At 46.3% G+C, this 14,032-nt stretch overlaps 3 protein-coding genes and 1 long non-coding RNA gene across 8 annotated transcripts in view; 2 read left to right on the top strand and 2 right to left on the bottom strand.

Annotated features, from left to right (window-relative positions):
* LOC117141611 (triple functional domain protein) overlaps positions 1 to 4,610 on the bottom strand; it is a 37,774-nt gene extending 33,164 nt beyond the window's left edge. Inside the window, exons 1-2 of the mRNA XM_033305128.1 lie at positions 4,471 to 4,610; positions 3,397 to 3,808 (exon numbers count right to left, since the gene is read on the bottom strand). Of these exons, the coding sequence (XP_033161019.1) occupies positions 3,397 to 3,575 (179 nt within the window). The 5' untranslated portion in view covers positions 3,576 to 3,808; positions 4,471 to 4,610. The remainder of the gene's footprint in view (positions 1 to 3,396; positions 3,809 to 4,470) is intronic.
* LOC117139159 (oxysterol-binding protein-related protein 11) lies at positions 3,880 to 6,070 on the top strand. The gene is made up of 4 exons (XM_033301317.1): positions 3,880 to 3,896; positions 4,882 to 5,222; positions 5,316 to 5,712; positions 5,795 to 6,070. The coding sequence occupies exons 1-4, from the start codon at positions 3,880 to 3,882 to the stop codon at positions 5,982 to 5,984; spliced, it is 945 nt and encodes a 314-aa protein (XP_033157208.1). The 3' UTR covers positions 5,985 to 6,070.
* A 56-nt stretch (positions 6,071 to 6,126) lies between these two features.
* LOC117140004 (protein bric-a-brac 1) overlaps positions 6,127 to 14,032 on the bottom strand; it is a 55,282-nt gene continuing 47,376 nt past the window's right edge. Inside the window, exons 2-4 of one of the 4 annotated variants that reach the window (XM_033302718.1) lie at positions 9,965 to 10,022; positions 9,466 to 9,890; positions 6,127 to 8,880 (exon numbers count right to left, since the gene is read on the bottom strand). In XM_033302718.1, coding sequence (XP_033158609.1) covers positions 7,999 to 8,880; positions 9,466 to 9,890; positions 9,965 to 10,022 — 1,365 coding nt within the window. In that variant the 3' untranslated portion in view covers positions 6,127 to 7,998. Of the gene's footprint in view, positions 8,899 to 9,465; positions 9,894 to 9,964; positions 10,023 to 14,032 lie in introns of all 4 variants that reach the window. The other 3 variants (XM_033302716.1, XM_033302717.1, XM_033302715.1) reach the window with 3 other exon arrangements.
* Positions 8,893 to 14,032, top strand: part of LOC117140005 — a 40,889-nt gene continuing 35,749 nt past the window's right edge. For both annotated transcript variants that reach the window (XR_004459391.1, XR_004459392.1), the window contains exons 1-2: positions 8,893 to 9,001; positions 9,398 to 10,088. This is a non-coding gene — a long non-coding RNA (uncharacterized LOC117140005). The remainder of the gene's footprint in view (positions 9,002 to 9,397; positions 10,089 to 14,032) is intronic.

A 14,032-nucleotide genomic window follows, 5' to 3' on the forward strand; every position in this document is an offset into this window, starting at 1 on the left:
TTTCTAGGGGTTTTGCCCCCGAAGAACAATGCAAAAGTGAAGAGGCGTCTAGTCTAGTCTCTTCGAATGCATTTTGAGTTCTAGTAAGTTTGCCGCCAGCACGAAGCTCTTTGAGAACCCAGAATAGTACTGGTGCTCCCAACGGTTGAACCCCATAAAAGTTCCCGAACCCTCCCGCAACCTCTTATCGTGCAACATATCTGGAAATTTTGGTGTATTTCTCTGGAGGGGCATGGGCAACTTTTTGATGACTAATAAAACCCTCGAAACGGGCTATTAAAAATCGAAATTTAAGCCCAGACAGAGGGAAACGAGGACAGGAGGAAAAGTGTCGCTCGCATTCTGAAAAGTCGACCAAAAGAAACCAAACACAAAGTCCAATCAAAAATCGTTTATTTAACCCATAAATCCGAGGTTCTCGCCACGGAGCGGGGGCACCGAAATACCCCCGAAGGAAGTTCAGGGAATGTACGTGTCTAAAATGCTGAGAACTCCCCCGATTCACTCGATTCACGGAATTTGCATTGACGACAGCAGCAAGAAGACGCCTTGACTTCGCTTGCCAATTTGGCCGAGTCTCGGAACAGAGAGACAAAGGCACAAACAGGCGCAGAAATAAACAAAAAGTGTTTCACGCCAGAGCAAATAAACAAAAACCAACGCGAAACATAAACGAAGACAAGCAAAACAAAAGGGGAAGTCAAATAATTGGAATCGACGCTGTGAGTACCCTTTACTATTATTTAAAATCTCAATATGAATGAATCATTTTTGAAAGGGGTCAAACCCACATATCTTTGGCATAGTTTCTTACAAACCAGTGGTCACCAGTGCTTCCCTGCCGGAGATCAACCCCAAGGAAGGGTATAGGAAGATGGGAAATGGGCAGACTGCCAGAACGGACCGCAAATGCCGTGGATGAGATAAGGTAACCCCGGTACCATTTCGTATATTTGGAGCATGGAGTATGGACTACGACGTCGATTTGCTTATCGGCCGAACCTGAAGTGTCTGCCCTGGCTCCATTATTTGTGTTATTGCTTGTTCTCCGGCCGGGGGATCCGGTGAAATGTGGGACAGCGATAGTACAATGCTTTGCTTGTTAGCCGGCTGATAGCTGATAACTGATAACAGCCGAATGGGATGATGCGGCGTGGGAACTCGGTTCGCAGTGATTCATCATGGCTGGCGAAAACTTGTTAGCGCTTCAATTGAGTTGCAATCAATCTGCAATCTCCCTATGATTGCGCCAATGAGCATGACTAAATAAGCGCGGAACGTGTGATTCTGCCTTTCTCGATGATTGGAGAATGTCAGATTCCAAGCTCGGCTGGCGGCAGATACTATTTCCACATCTCATCAGATACTCTTGTCGTGTGTCGCAATCTCGGGTCACCATCATCTTCGACTCGAGGGTCTGATTATCATTCGAGTCTGTTGCCGTTGGCAGCCATCTCGATGGCAGTTTCTAGCGATTCTCTATTCCGCGCTGCAAATGGTTGCTTTATTTGGCCAGAGGCAGGGACATTAAATTGGATATTGAGTTAGCTAAAACTATTGTTCAATCTAATTAAGCAAACAATGGATTTATACTCGCACTTTTACTTTAACCACACAGAGTGCTATAAATGTCTACATGTCAGTGTTATCGAGGCAGCACTGTTCGCCCAAATTACCCTTTCTTTCTTTCCTCTCGTTTTATGGCTCATTTCGGTTTTTGTTGTGGTTTTTTCTTAGTGTTTGGGGCAGCAGCAAAAAATATTCGCATTCTTCGAGCTCGGCTCAAAGACTTTGGAAGCCGGTCCCCGGTTTTACCCATACATATGTATGCGTTTGTATCTGTGTGTTCTTCTGCTGTTTCTGCTTCTTCTCTGCTCTCGGTGCTTTCTTCGCCGCACAGATTTATGCAACTTTTGTTGCTGCTAGTTTTTATTGGAGAACGTTTACTTTTATGCCTTTTTCAGCCCGACCTGGCCCTCTGTGCCACCCATTTTGACCCGCACACTCCGGCGATTCAATGTCAACAGCAGCCAGCTGGGAGGAAGAGAGAGAGAGAGATGGGCATATGCGGCGCGAAAGAGAGGGCGAGCCAAGAACAATGTGCGTGCTGTTCTTGCAATCGTCGAACGATGATGATTCATAAAAATGCGACTGCAGGCGAACGACGACTATAACAGGAAAATCAAGTGGAATGTGGCACTGCAGCTGCAGCAGCTGCTCTCCCCCTCCTCCCACTCACTCACTCTCGCGAGCACCCCTGCATCCTCCCCCTATTCAGAATATATATACGATATATATATATGTAGGTGCGGGTGAGGCGACGACGTCGCGACTCCTCCGAAATTGCAAACGAAGCGCAGCCAGCGATGTCGCGACGTCAGCTGACACAATGGGTTGCCATTGTACCGGTACAGTAAGGCCTCAGTAACGCGAAACCGCAACTGCGAGGTATTACGAGTTTTCGGAATTTAACGAGAAAGTTAACTGATAGAAATAAAAGTAAACTACATAACTAAAGATCGAAGATCCTATTTACAACGATTTCCAGAAGCTACAAACTCTTAGTCAAGTTTGTGTAAGTTGTTTACTAACGAGAGTTCCCTGTGCTGTAAATACAAAATGCAGGAGGCCGGAGAAATTCGGACTTGTGCCGCCAAAGGCAACATTGCAGTGTAAATATCTAAGAACTTGACGTTTTCAATTCATCTAAATTGTAACTAAAACAGGCAGTCATGCAATCCACTTTGAGTGCACTTATGGTAAGTAAGCTGGACGTTTTTAAAGAAAAGTTGATCAAATAGGAAAATATATCCATGTATATAGAATGTATATGTCAGATGAAAAGTGTAAAATTTAATTAGGTGCAAGATGATTTGGGTGAGTCATTATAAGTTCCAAGAATTTCCTATGCTTTATTTATAGCTCGTAAATCAAAAAGTCCATAAAAATGAAAATGAAATGCTACGAATTAAGCCCATTAGTTTGTGATGAAATCAAGAAAAGCAACCTATTTAATAAACATAATTTTCTTCCACTCTGATTAGTGTAATCATAGTATTGCAATTTCAAACTCTTATCATGGCTAGTGCTTATCCAACAAAAACTTAACGTAATAAAGTGAAGGCATAGATTTAGAATTAGCTGCACTTTTCCTTTTTATCGAGAATATATTCTTAATTATTTCTTTATTATTTAGCTTGCTGTATGTTAATATATTTATACTTTCACATGTGCTTTCGTAATGTTCTACTATAAAATAGACAATTTCGAGATGGACGACCTTTGTCCAGATCCAATTGGAAGTCAATAGAACCTAACTAACTAAATGGCTATGCCTATGTGGTAGTAGTAACTACTAGTACCGCTGATTGATGATCAGTGGCTGCAGTGTCTCACCTGGGAATGCTGATCAGGTAGCTGAGGAGGCGCCGCAGATCCTCCGGCTTGAGGCGATCGCGACGGGGCGTGGCCGGGAAGCAGAGGAGCGGTCCGCCGCGCCGGTCCCGTCCGCCCGTGAGGAAGACGACCCGCTCCTGGAGGAGGGTCAGGAGGTCCCTGGCCCGCTGGCCGTCCATGCCGTCGGCAGGGGGGAGGGGGGGAGTTAATGCGGCCGGGGGTTAATCACTGGGGGGTTAAACTGGGGGGTCTCCGCCCGCTTTTTAATCCGACGATGGGCACTGCAGCATAACGAATTCCAGCCTCGAATTTCACTTGTTTTGGCTCTGTTATTAGTTATTATTATGAACCGCTGCTTTTGCTCATTGATTTTCGCGAATTTCTCGCTGGCATTTTCATGGTCACTCTTTTGCTGTTGTGTTTGTGTTGTTGCGGTTTTCGTGTGCGTGTGTGTGTGGGTGGAAAATGAGTGGGGAAGCAGAGATGCGGATTAGCAATGGGTATTTCTCTTGGTTTTCTAAATGCTGCACATAATTTGCACACAATTTGTGTAGTTTTTCTATTTTTAGATGCAAGGAGTGGAGTTTTTTTCTTCAGTCACCCTCGCACTTTCGTGCGGGTGGGAGTGAGAGGGAGATACAAACAGACAGGCACACACACACACGCGCACGGGGGTGCATACACATGTGTATGTGGCATGTGCACACATGTACACATATGTACTCCCGTTAAATGTCATAAATCACACGCAGCATAAAAACATCAAATAGAACTCGCGCAGGCACACAAGTAGAAACATTATTTGGAAAACACACACTCAAACATTCGCCACTGCGAACGGGCGAAAATCCGCTATGTTTTAATTGCCTCAATTTGAACACAAACTCCAGATGTATATATAGCCTGTATATATGTATATGCTATGTATATCTGTATCATCACATCATCCGCAAGCAGTTCTCTTGCGTCTTGGCTCTTCTTCTTGCCACTGCTTGTGCCACCAAATTGATTTTTTTCACTCGCGCTGCTTTTGTTTTTCGCTCGCTTTCCCACCCGGAAAATCACCCAAGTTACCGTTGCACGCAGTTTGCGAGTTGCCGCGCGCTAAGCTAAAATTTTCATTTTTCGAGAAACCGCGATTTTCCGAACGGGCGCTCTCTGTTTTGTTTAAACAAATTGGATTTTGCGAAACGGCAAGTGTGACCAGATGCCGAAACGTGATTAAGACTGAATTTTCAGCCTTTTTTAATCGACCACACCGATTGCGGGTCTCGATAACGCACAAATATCGATACATCGCATCGCATTTGAAAAAAATACGTAGCAGATTATATAGTTATATATGAGCAGGTTATATAGTTATGCTCGTGATTATCTCAACATTTTAAATGATATCAATATTTATCCATATGTCGAATCAAATATTTTTTTTAACATATAGTTAAAATACATATTAGTAAAAATACCAAATACCTACGATAACAGGCATCGATTGTACTACTATCGATGCTCGCCTGCTATCATAAGCTCGCTGATACAACACTGTTTACTGTTAACTGTCTGTTGTTCATTAGCTTCTGTTTCTGCCGAGTTTTACCAAATAAAAGCGAATAAATTTAATATATCTGCAAACATTTTACGCAAAATCAAGAACTCGCTTCGCCAGCGCAAGAAGAAGCACCGCCCACGGCAGGCAACGCCCCCAGTGCGCCCCGATCCCAAGGACCCCGCCGCCAAAATGGAGAGCAACTTGAACAGGATCATTCGTGAATCGGCCAAACTGAAGCTCTGCGGGCAGCTCAGCAAATACACCAATGTGATGAAGGGTGAGCTGACTGACCTTTGGAGCAGCGGCTCCAAGCTCTCCATCCCATAGAATCCCCTAGAACCACTTCCCTAATCGCAGCTCCCACTTGCAGGATGGCAGTACCGCTGGTTCACGGTGGACGCCAAAACGGGATCGCTGAGCTACTACCTGTGCGACTCGTCGACGGTGGGCGACGACATCGCGCCCTCGCCCCACGTCCTGGCCAGTGCTCCCAGGGGCCAGGTGCAGCTGGCCGGCGCAGTGGTGTACCCGAGTGACGAGGACTCCAGGACGTTCGCCATCGCCTGCGCCTCCGGGGATACGGTGAAGCTGAGGGCCAACGATGCCAGGGCCCGGCAGGAGTGGGTGGATGGCCTGCGGGCGGTGGTCGAGAGCCACATGAAGGCGATGGACATCAGCAACTCGTCGCCGCTTCCTCCGCGGGAACTGCTCGCCGCCTCCGATGCCATGGTTTCAGCGCGCCAAGCTCTGTTTCTCACGGAACAATGGTAACTGCACAGTGATTCGTAGCTAACGCCGCACTTCCTTCTGCAATCTATGTTGAAACTAATGTTTCCCAATCCCCTCCAGCAACGCTTCTCTGGCCAGGGCCATCGAGAGCATCGACTGTGCTTCCTTCTCGCCCACGGATCCCGATCTTCTTCTGCTCAAGGCGATCTCCACGGCCAGCACCCAGTGCCTGCACCAGTGCTTGGGATTGCTGCAACGCCACCAGGAGATCAATCAGCCGGTGGCAGAGGCAGTGCCTCTTGTGCTCTGAGAGACGCATGCTGCAAGGATAGTTTCCAGTTTCCACTAAGATATGCCCAATAAACAAGCCAAAACGCAATCCAAATCAAGAATCAAGATTCAAGACAATGGCTTGGTAAGCAATGAGAAGACTTTCAGGTTGGGTTACTTTTCAATGTTTTTATAAAATACTTTTGTTCGTTTCGGTTTTCCGTTTTTAGGTTTTTGTTTTCTTGGATTAATTAGAACATTCATTTCGACATTTAAAGTTAATTTGAACATAAAGTTTGCACTAAAGTTTATAGAAAATGTTGAGTTTTGGACGTGGACTTGGACGCTGATCCAGATCGTACAAAGATACACAATATCCAGGAGATTTAGCCGCTAACTCTTGCCACTGCTTATATTACATCCTATTCCGAAAGTAATTCGTTAAGTTTCGATACGTGTGGAACATCAAAGTCTATTGGGGACTGGGATTACATAGATACTTATATATCGTGTGTGCTTATATACGGGCTATGGCTATGGTAGATGTTCTTGCGTATGCAAAAATAGTCGTGTTTATCATTATCATCGTAATTAACTCTTGTCCGATTAATCAATTGTGTGCTTGCCAAACCAAACGCTGCCGAAAGTATGCCTAAATGCCTAAAGGGTTATAACCAAATAAAGATACGTCCTCCGATACTCCATCCCATCGTAATGTCGCCAGACTTGCCAAATAAACCCTCGAGTCCTGCTGCGAGTCCTTGGCCTCGCTCTCGGCCGGATCGGAAGTGGAGCAGAGTCCAAATTAAGGCTAGAAAAGGCACTTTAGAAGGGGATCTAGTGGGGACTACGGGGTCAATTCGGGATTAGTTCGGGGACTACGTTGGGTTTCCAATAATGTCGAAATCAGGGGCCTCGAGTTCGGCGGGAGCAGCAGCAGGGCTCGGTGTAAAAAATGTTGCTTCTAAATTTTGTCTAAAAATTTCGATTGTATAAGTACGTTAAAAAAGTTCACGTGTTTTGTTTGTTTTCTTTTTACAAATTTTGTTTGCGGTGTGTTCATCGCTGAATTTAATTCCGAAAGGCATTTTTTGTGAATTTCTTTGTTTTTTGTTAAGCCTAAACATTAAATTTAGTTGATTCCATTTGCGTTTGAAGCCACAAGCTTCGACTTCCATTTTTAGATAATTTTGTACATTTTCTTTCTCGCTTCTCGTAAACCAAAGACTAAACCAAATTCGGGCACACAATTACCAAGATAAGTCCGCTTAAACTCTTTTGATTTTATTCCACTTCATTAATATTAAACTGCTGGGGCTTGTGGATCCTGCTTCTGCTTCTGATTCGGTTTCCATTGGAGTTTCACTGTCTGTTTCGGATGGTGGGTGGAATGTTCCGGGTTTGCTGCTTCCACCTCCGCTGTAGCTTACAACTAAAGAGATCGGTCGCTATTTAGTTAGTTAGACTGATGGACTATAACATAATAATACTTTAATTTTGATTCAGTAAGTACGCTAGGAATAGAAACTAGGTGGCGAAGATCGCGTGGAGGAAACTAGAGTAAAACTGGCCGATGCGCCAGCCCACACCTTGGTTAACTCGATTGCAATGTACACTTTGATATGGTAAACAGAACGTGGTTAAAGCTTATTTGTAAATTCGATTGGATATCAAGTGTAGGAATTGTTCGAGGTAAAAACGCAAAGATTGGAGGAAACCTTCAAAACGTAAATATCGTTTACTCTAGTTTATTTACACATGGTTATAGGGCTAATTTGAAATGTAATATATATTGTGTAATTTGCGAAACTCGTTTACAATATGTGGATGCAATGCCTAATGCGGTTTCCTCGGGCCAAATTCATTCAATTTGCTCTATGGACATAAATCGCGGAATGCAGTTTACAGATTCCACGTACAGTAAATAATATATAATTGAAATTCATTTAATTAACCAAGGCGTAGGCTTACGCAGGCCAAGTAAAGCTGCCGAAGCTTCTGATTCGCGTTCATTCACCCATTATCATTTCTCAACTTTCACTTATCATTTCCCTTTACTCGCTAGTGGTGGTGATGGGTTCCACCTTGATGCCTCCACTGCTCGAGGAACTGGGTGCATCTGCGCCTGCCGCTGCGGAAGCTGCTCCCGCCGCTCTTTCTGGAGGAGCCGTCGCTGCCGCCGCCGAAGATGAGGAAGAGGAGACACTGGCGCCCACCAGCTCGGCCAGATCCTCGGCGAAGAGGCGGCTGGGCGAGAACTCGCGCTTGTAGCAGGCCATGTCCAGGCCAAGATCGCCGAGCGGGGAGTGCAGCCGAGGCGTTTCGCTGCGCAACGGACTGCTCTTGGCCTTGGGCGCATGGTGCTGGCCCATTGACGACGAGGAGGCTGAGGAACTGGAGCTGGCACCGAAACCGGACTTGTGGGCCACCTGATGGCCGCCCTGATGGTGCTGCTGCTGCTGCTGCTGATGGTGGTGCAAGTGGGCCTGTTGCTGCTGCAGGTGCAGCTGCTGCATGTGGTGGTGCGCCGCCTGCTGTTGCTGCTGGTGGTGCAGAGCGACGGCCATGCTGGGCGGCAGGTTCGGCAGGAGGCCGGCGGGCCCGCAGGGCGAGGGAGCGTGCCTGGGCCCGGAGCCACTGCTCAGGGCCGGCGATATGCTGGCCCTGCCTCCAGCTGCGCCGGGTACGCTGCCCACTCCACCGCCCACTCCCGGATGAGGCGGCAGATTGAATAAGCCGGGCGGAACCGCTGCCATTTGCATCTGCTGGCGGATGTTGTGCGCCACGGCGGCCACCGCGGCGGCCGTTTCCTGCGACATGTGCTGCTCTCCGGCCACGCCCACTCCGGTCTGCGGTCCACTGCCATTCGGACAGGCCAAGGAGCTGGGCGCGCCTGCCAAGGCGCCACTGGCTCCGGGATAGCTGAGAGGGAGGTCCTGCAAGGGAAACGCGGGCTAACCCGAGAGCAGTTAGTTCGGTTCAAGAAATCCCCTGAATGCAGTATATTTCGCAAAGCTTCGCAGTGCATCAAACGATCAATATCAAGAAAACTCATAGGTAATCATGATAAAAACTCAATGTAACTAATGGATTTTCGACCTTTTGACATTTTCGAGGAATAATAACTTTTAAGGAACCCGAGACTAAAGCAATAATACTAATACGCTTCTGCGGTTATCCATTCACTAAGACTTAAATATTACTTATTAAATTTAAACTATCGCAATTAATTTTGATAAAAAGGTTTTACAAGCAAACACAATATTTTATAATAAGAATTACTAATTTGAAAAGCAATTAAGAAAGTCTCGGTAAGAATGGCTCGTATTGAAAAGTTGAATCTCCTTCAGATTTTTATTTTTAAAAAGAAATTTTATGTTATTATTCCACAAATAATGGACATTGTAGGCCTGTTCATTTTCATTTCTTAATTTAAAATGCAATTGTTTGCAGCATCAGTTCGTGAGTATGCGGAATTTGGCAAAGCCCGCCGAGCGAATTGTACTGCAGTAATTACCTACCGAATGTCGACCGTAGGGTGGCATGTGGGCGGCCAGGCTCTCGTCCTTGATGTCCTTGGTGTCGCGAAAGACCACCGTCTTGATGACGCCCTTGATGTGCTCGTCGGGCCAGATGCCCAGAAGGATTCGCTGCGGCCTGCCACGCCCCTTGGGCCGCAGGTCGGGCCCGCCGTCGATGGAAGGTCCCAGCATATTGTGCACCCTGTTGGCATAGAGCACGAACGTGGGATACGGGATGTCGTACTTGCGGGCGGCCTGGGAGAGCGAAAGGCCCTCCTTCAGCACACTGAAAATGGCCTCCGCCATGGTCTCGGGTCGCCAGGACTTGAGAGGACCTCGCTCGCGGAAGCGCATGTGGTGCATCAGGTTCTGGTTGGTGTTCCAGCACTTCTGCCACATGGACTGCAGCTGGTACTGGTAGCTGTCTGCTGAAAGATCAAGAGGAGAGAGGCCGACGATCAGTGGGTTTCCAGCTGCCCGGCGGGGCTGCTCTACGAACCTGCCAGCGTGGATCCGGTGGCGCCCATCCAGGCGTGCGAGTTCTCCATCATTTTGGCCTGCGAATGCAGAAAAGTAAATTCAAGTATCAGCAAAGTGAGGCAGGAGAAGAAAGGCTTAGCTGGGTAAGTGGTGCTTCAATTAATTGTGTGACTCGCTTTGGTTAGCGCTCGATGCGCCGTCTCTTGTCTCGTCTCGTATCCGGATCCGGATCCCGCCCACCTCTTGCCCTTTGATTGACATGCAAAAGCGACCTATATTCGTTTAATTTCATTTTTGTACTTTCATGTCTAGTTGTAATGCGGGCTTATTGTTTCGGTGGGCGTTTCATTCGTAACTATATAGAGAATGCTAACTGGCGACTATATTATTTGTATATTAAGTTATTTAGGCGTACTATAGCATACTTTAGGGCACCTAGCTTCAAGCTTCTTGAGATGTATTTCTATATTCAAACTGAACGAACAACCTCTAGATTGTATTATGCACTTTTGGAAAATGTATCTTATTATTGCAAGGATTGCTTTCCGTTGAAACCACGGTGACTTTTTTGCACTGCTGTTCTAATTCGCATTGCAACATCGTCGGATACATTTAACTGGCTGACTGAACCTTCGAGTGGCGACTCGGTTGGGTTGTCGTTGCTGCGGTTGTCTGTATGCCGACTGTCGAGTGGCTTGCATCGAATTCACTAATTGCATAACAAAGTAACATTTGCATATTGTTCTACATATGTTAGTGGCTGGGTTCGGATTCGTATTCGGATTCGGATCCACCTTGTCGATAACTTCATTACAAAAATTTCCATGCCACCACACTCCCCCGTGTGGAAAAAATACAACTGAAACAGACTGAAGTGGCAGTGGCTCAGGTGGGCACTTGTGCCCATTTAGCGTTAAGTATTACTTGTAACTTTTTGCCATGTGACTGACTGAGAGTGCTCCTATCCACTTGGTCCTTGCCACTTCCCTGCGCCCTTCCTCCGGGCCAGACAATGTGGCGATGTTCTCAGAAATCGTTGCTGCTTTTATGGGCCCAGGACATGCAATGGATGGATTTACTTTTCGGCTCATTACGCCGCAAATTATATATTATTCACAAGTTTTTCTCCAGCGAAATTGCTTTATTTGGGAAGAAGGGTGACTAATCCGGTAGACCCATAACGTCACTATTAATTCTTAAACAGCACATATGCAACTGCATTTGCATGCATCTAGCATAGAACATCTTTAAGTAAGGAGTACTAAAGTTTAGCTTCCTCCTGCCGAGTTCGAGTTAATTTTGCCCACTGATTATGAGGCATGTTGCTAAATACTAGCGACTATTGAGGGTAATCACACTAATGCCCCAATCTGTCTCGAATCGCGGCCGACAGATGGCGCTGCCGTGCGTCCGTGTGCCTGCGCGTGTGTGTGTGTGTGTGGGTTGCTACCCAGCTGCAGTTGCCTTCAATAATACGCCACGCCAAATGCCAAATAATTTATTTATTATATGTGCAGCTGACCAAAGCTGACTGGACCCCAAACACACACACACACACACCCACACACACATACATATCGGCGGAGGTATATGTATCCCGAGTCCTGAGTGAGATTTCATTACAACTCATTTGACAGTCTTGGTGCACTCGACGCTGCCAAAATGTCATAGCTGAGTGGCATGCATCGAAAGGGGGTTGCGGGGGAGTTGACTACCGCCCTCCCTGCACCACCACCCCCATATTCCATATCCAGCGGATTAGCGGACACGCATCGCGCACTGCTCCTACGCCAAACCTCCCCCTTACAGGGGATACTCCCTGTTTGGAAACCTGTGCAGCTCACTAAGAAGCATCAATTTCGATATGGTTTAATATCCAATTTGTAGCATGGAATTATATACATATATAGTTAGTATTTCTTTTGTTCATTTGCATCCTGCAGTTTTCTCTATCGAACTTCCACTGTACCTCATTTGTGAGCCTCAACACGAAATTAAGCGAAATGAAGTTGACCACGCTTCGATTTTGGCATCAAAGCGACCGTTACCGCTTGCTGCTTGACCCAACGCCCCCTATACCGACTCCTCCTCCTCCTCCTCTTCAACCGCCCTGCGCCTGCCACGCCCCCTGCTTTGGCTGGTGCACTTGCTGCATGCATTGTTAATACAATTCGAGTCCAACGTCAATAACCAAGTGCCACGAATGGACCATTAGTTGAGTTGCGTGGAGTTGAGCTGCGCCTCGGTTCGCTTCGCCTGATGCGGGTCCGTCTATATGTCCATGTGTCCATATGTCCATATGTCTATATGGAATATCTGAGCACCGCAGAATTGGGCACCCCGCCCACAATTGTGCATCTGCATTTATGTATTCTATATATAATTATGCGGCTTAGCGATGGCTTTGCCTTGGCGGATTCCTCAGTCCTCGGCCCCCAAATCCACGGAACTCAACTGCATTTGACGGCTGCCCAGACAGGCAGCGAATTTAATCAATGGGAAAAGTAGTAGTTCTTAAAGCTCTGATTAATGTTCCCAACTAAACTGGGAGACCAAAATGTTGATCTAGGAAAAGATTAAGTTGGGATAAATATAAACTAGAATCAATTTCGATTGAGAGTGCAAAAACTTTTGAGGTGATTGCATTGGTTTCTAAGCTTCTTGCAAATTGCAATTAAGTCATATTTGTTCTCTTCTTAGACTGAGTAGCTTTATATGTCATATATAATTGAATGATATTGTATTCTTAAGATTTTTGCATTGGGTAAATCAATTTAAAGTATTCTTTGTCTACGTATTCTTATCTATATGCTTTGAGATACATATGAGCACGGAGTTCATTGCAGGGTTAATTTAGATTGAAAACTGATCAAAGCCGTCAAGAAACCGCCTCCTTCCTCCTCCAGCGATCCCCTTTTTTTGGGGGCTGACATTCCGGGTCGCTTAAAATTCGATTATCTGAAAACGCTGGGGCGTTCGCATCTTCCGCCATTTTCTGTCTGGAAACGCCCCGTGTCACAAAACCGGGAAGAAGGCGTTCCGTGCGACACCGAAACCTTTTTTTGTGAGTCAACCTCGTCCTTTTTGAGGCAGGCTTCCGAGCTGAGCTGAGCTGAGCCCTCTGCCAGATTTCTGGTCTCTAGTCGGGCGTTAAGACCGCATCAATTGGGCGTGAAGGAGAAGTACATCCATCCCATCGAAGGACTCCTCAACCCCAAACCCGGAAAACGTCCGAGTCAAGCGGCACTTGTGAGCCTCTTCTGAGGTTTTGGTGGCGGGGTGGCTGCCACAATTTCTGATTCGCTTAAGCGAGAAGCCTCAGACGCCTCAGTTGTCGTGGCAATGCAATTTAGCCAAATTCGCAGCAGGAAACGCCAGCGGAAAGGTTCGGCCAACAAAAGTGGGGAGAATGCCAGGAAAAATAAAGGGTGTACATTCAAAACCCAGCGGTGCAGCAGAAAAATCATATACTCAGATTCTTGTTGTATACAAAAATTTAAAAATATTTATATATTTATAATTGATTCCAATTTAACCGTGTGTTACAAACCGCCTTTGAAAACGACATACCCTTGTATTTACTGAGCTTGCTGGGGAGGAAACGCCGCGTACTCATCCCCTAACTGGACAGATTTTCCGAGAATCACCCCAGTTGGGTTTTTAAGGAATTCCCAATCTTTTGACGCCCAGGAAATTGTCAAGTGCCGCCCAAAGTGTGTGGCTGCGATTGTGAGCGGGTGTGATTGGGTTCATGTTCATGTTTGTGTAAAACCGAAAATTAATTAGCGTGAAAAGCATTATTGAAAGCCAAGTCAAATAGGCTGTAAGCCTGCAGAAGGCGATGGGGTTGGGGTGAAACTTGCATTAGTTTTTTGGTTCTAAAACCAAAGTCGGGCTCATTTCCTAGGCTTTTCCGTGGCAGCAGGAAGGAGCACATGTGGTTTAATTTGATTTAGTCGCAAAACTTGCAGCCAATACTCGACTTCATTAAAATTCTGCAGCAACTGAATCAAAATCAACTTGGGCCTCGTAGTTTTTGGCGCGCACTTTGCTACTTGAAACATCAATTACATCGCGCGGGGTGGGG

This window comes from Drosophila mauritiana, chromosome 3L, assembly GCF_004382145.1.
Source record: "Drosophila mauritiana strain mau12 chromosome 3L, ASM438214v1, whole genome shotgun sequence".
NCBI classification, from domain to species: Eukaryota; Metazoa; Arthropoda; class Insecta; order Diptera; family Drosophilidae; genus Drosophila; species Drosophila mauritiana.

Excerpts from the sequence above, each read along its gene's own strand:
- LOC117139159 (XM_033301317.1), top strand. Across the intron at positions 5,223-5,315 it reads ATACACCAATGTGATGAAGG|GATGGCAGTACCGCTGGTTC; the intron begins GTGAGCTGACTG and ends TCCCACTTGCAG. Across the intron at positions 5,713-5,794 it reads CTGTTTCTCACGGAACAATG|CAACGCTTCTCTGGCCAGGG; the intron begins GTAACTGCACAG and ends AATCCCCTCCAG.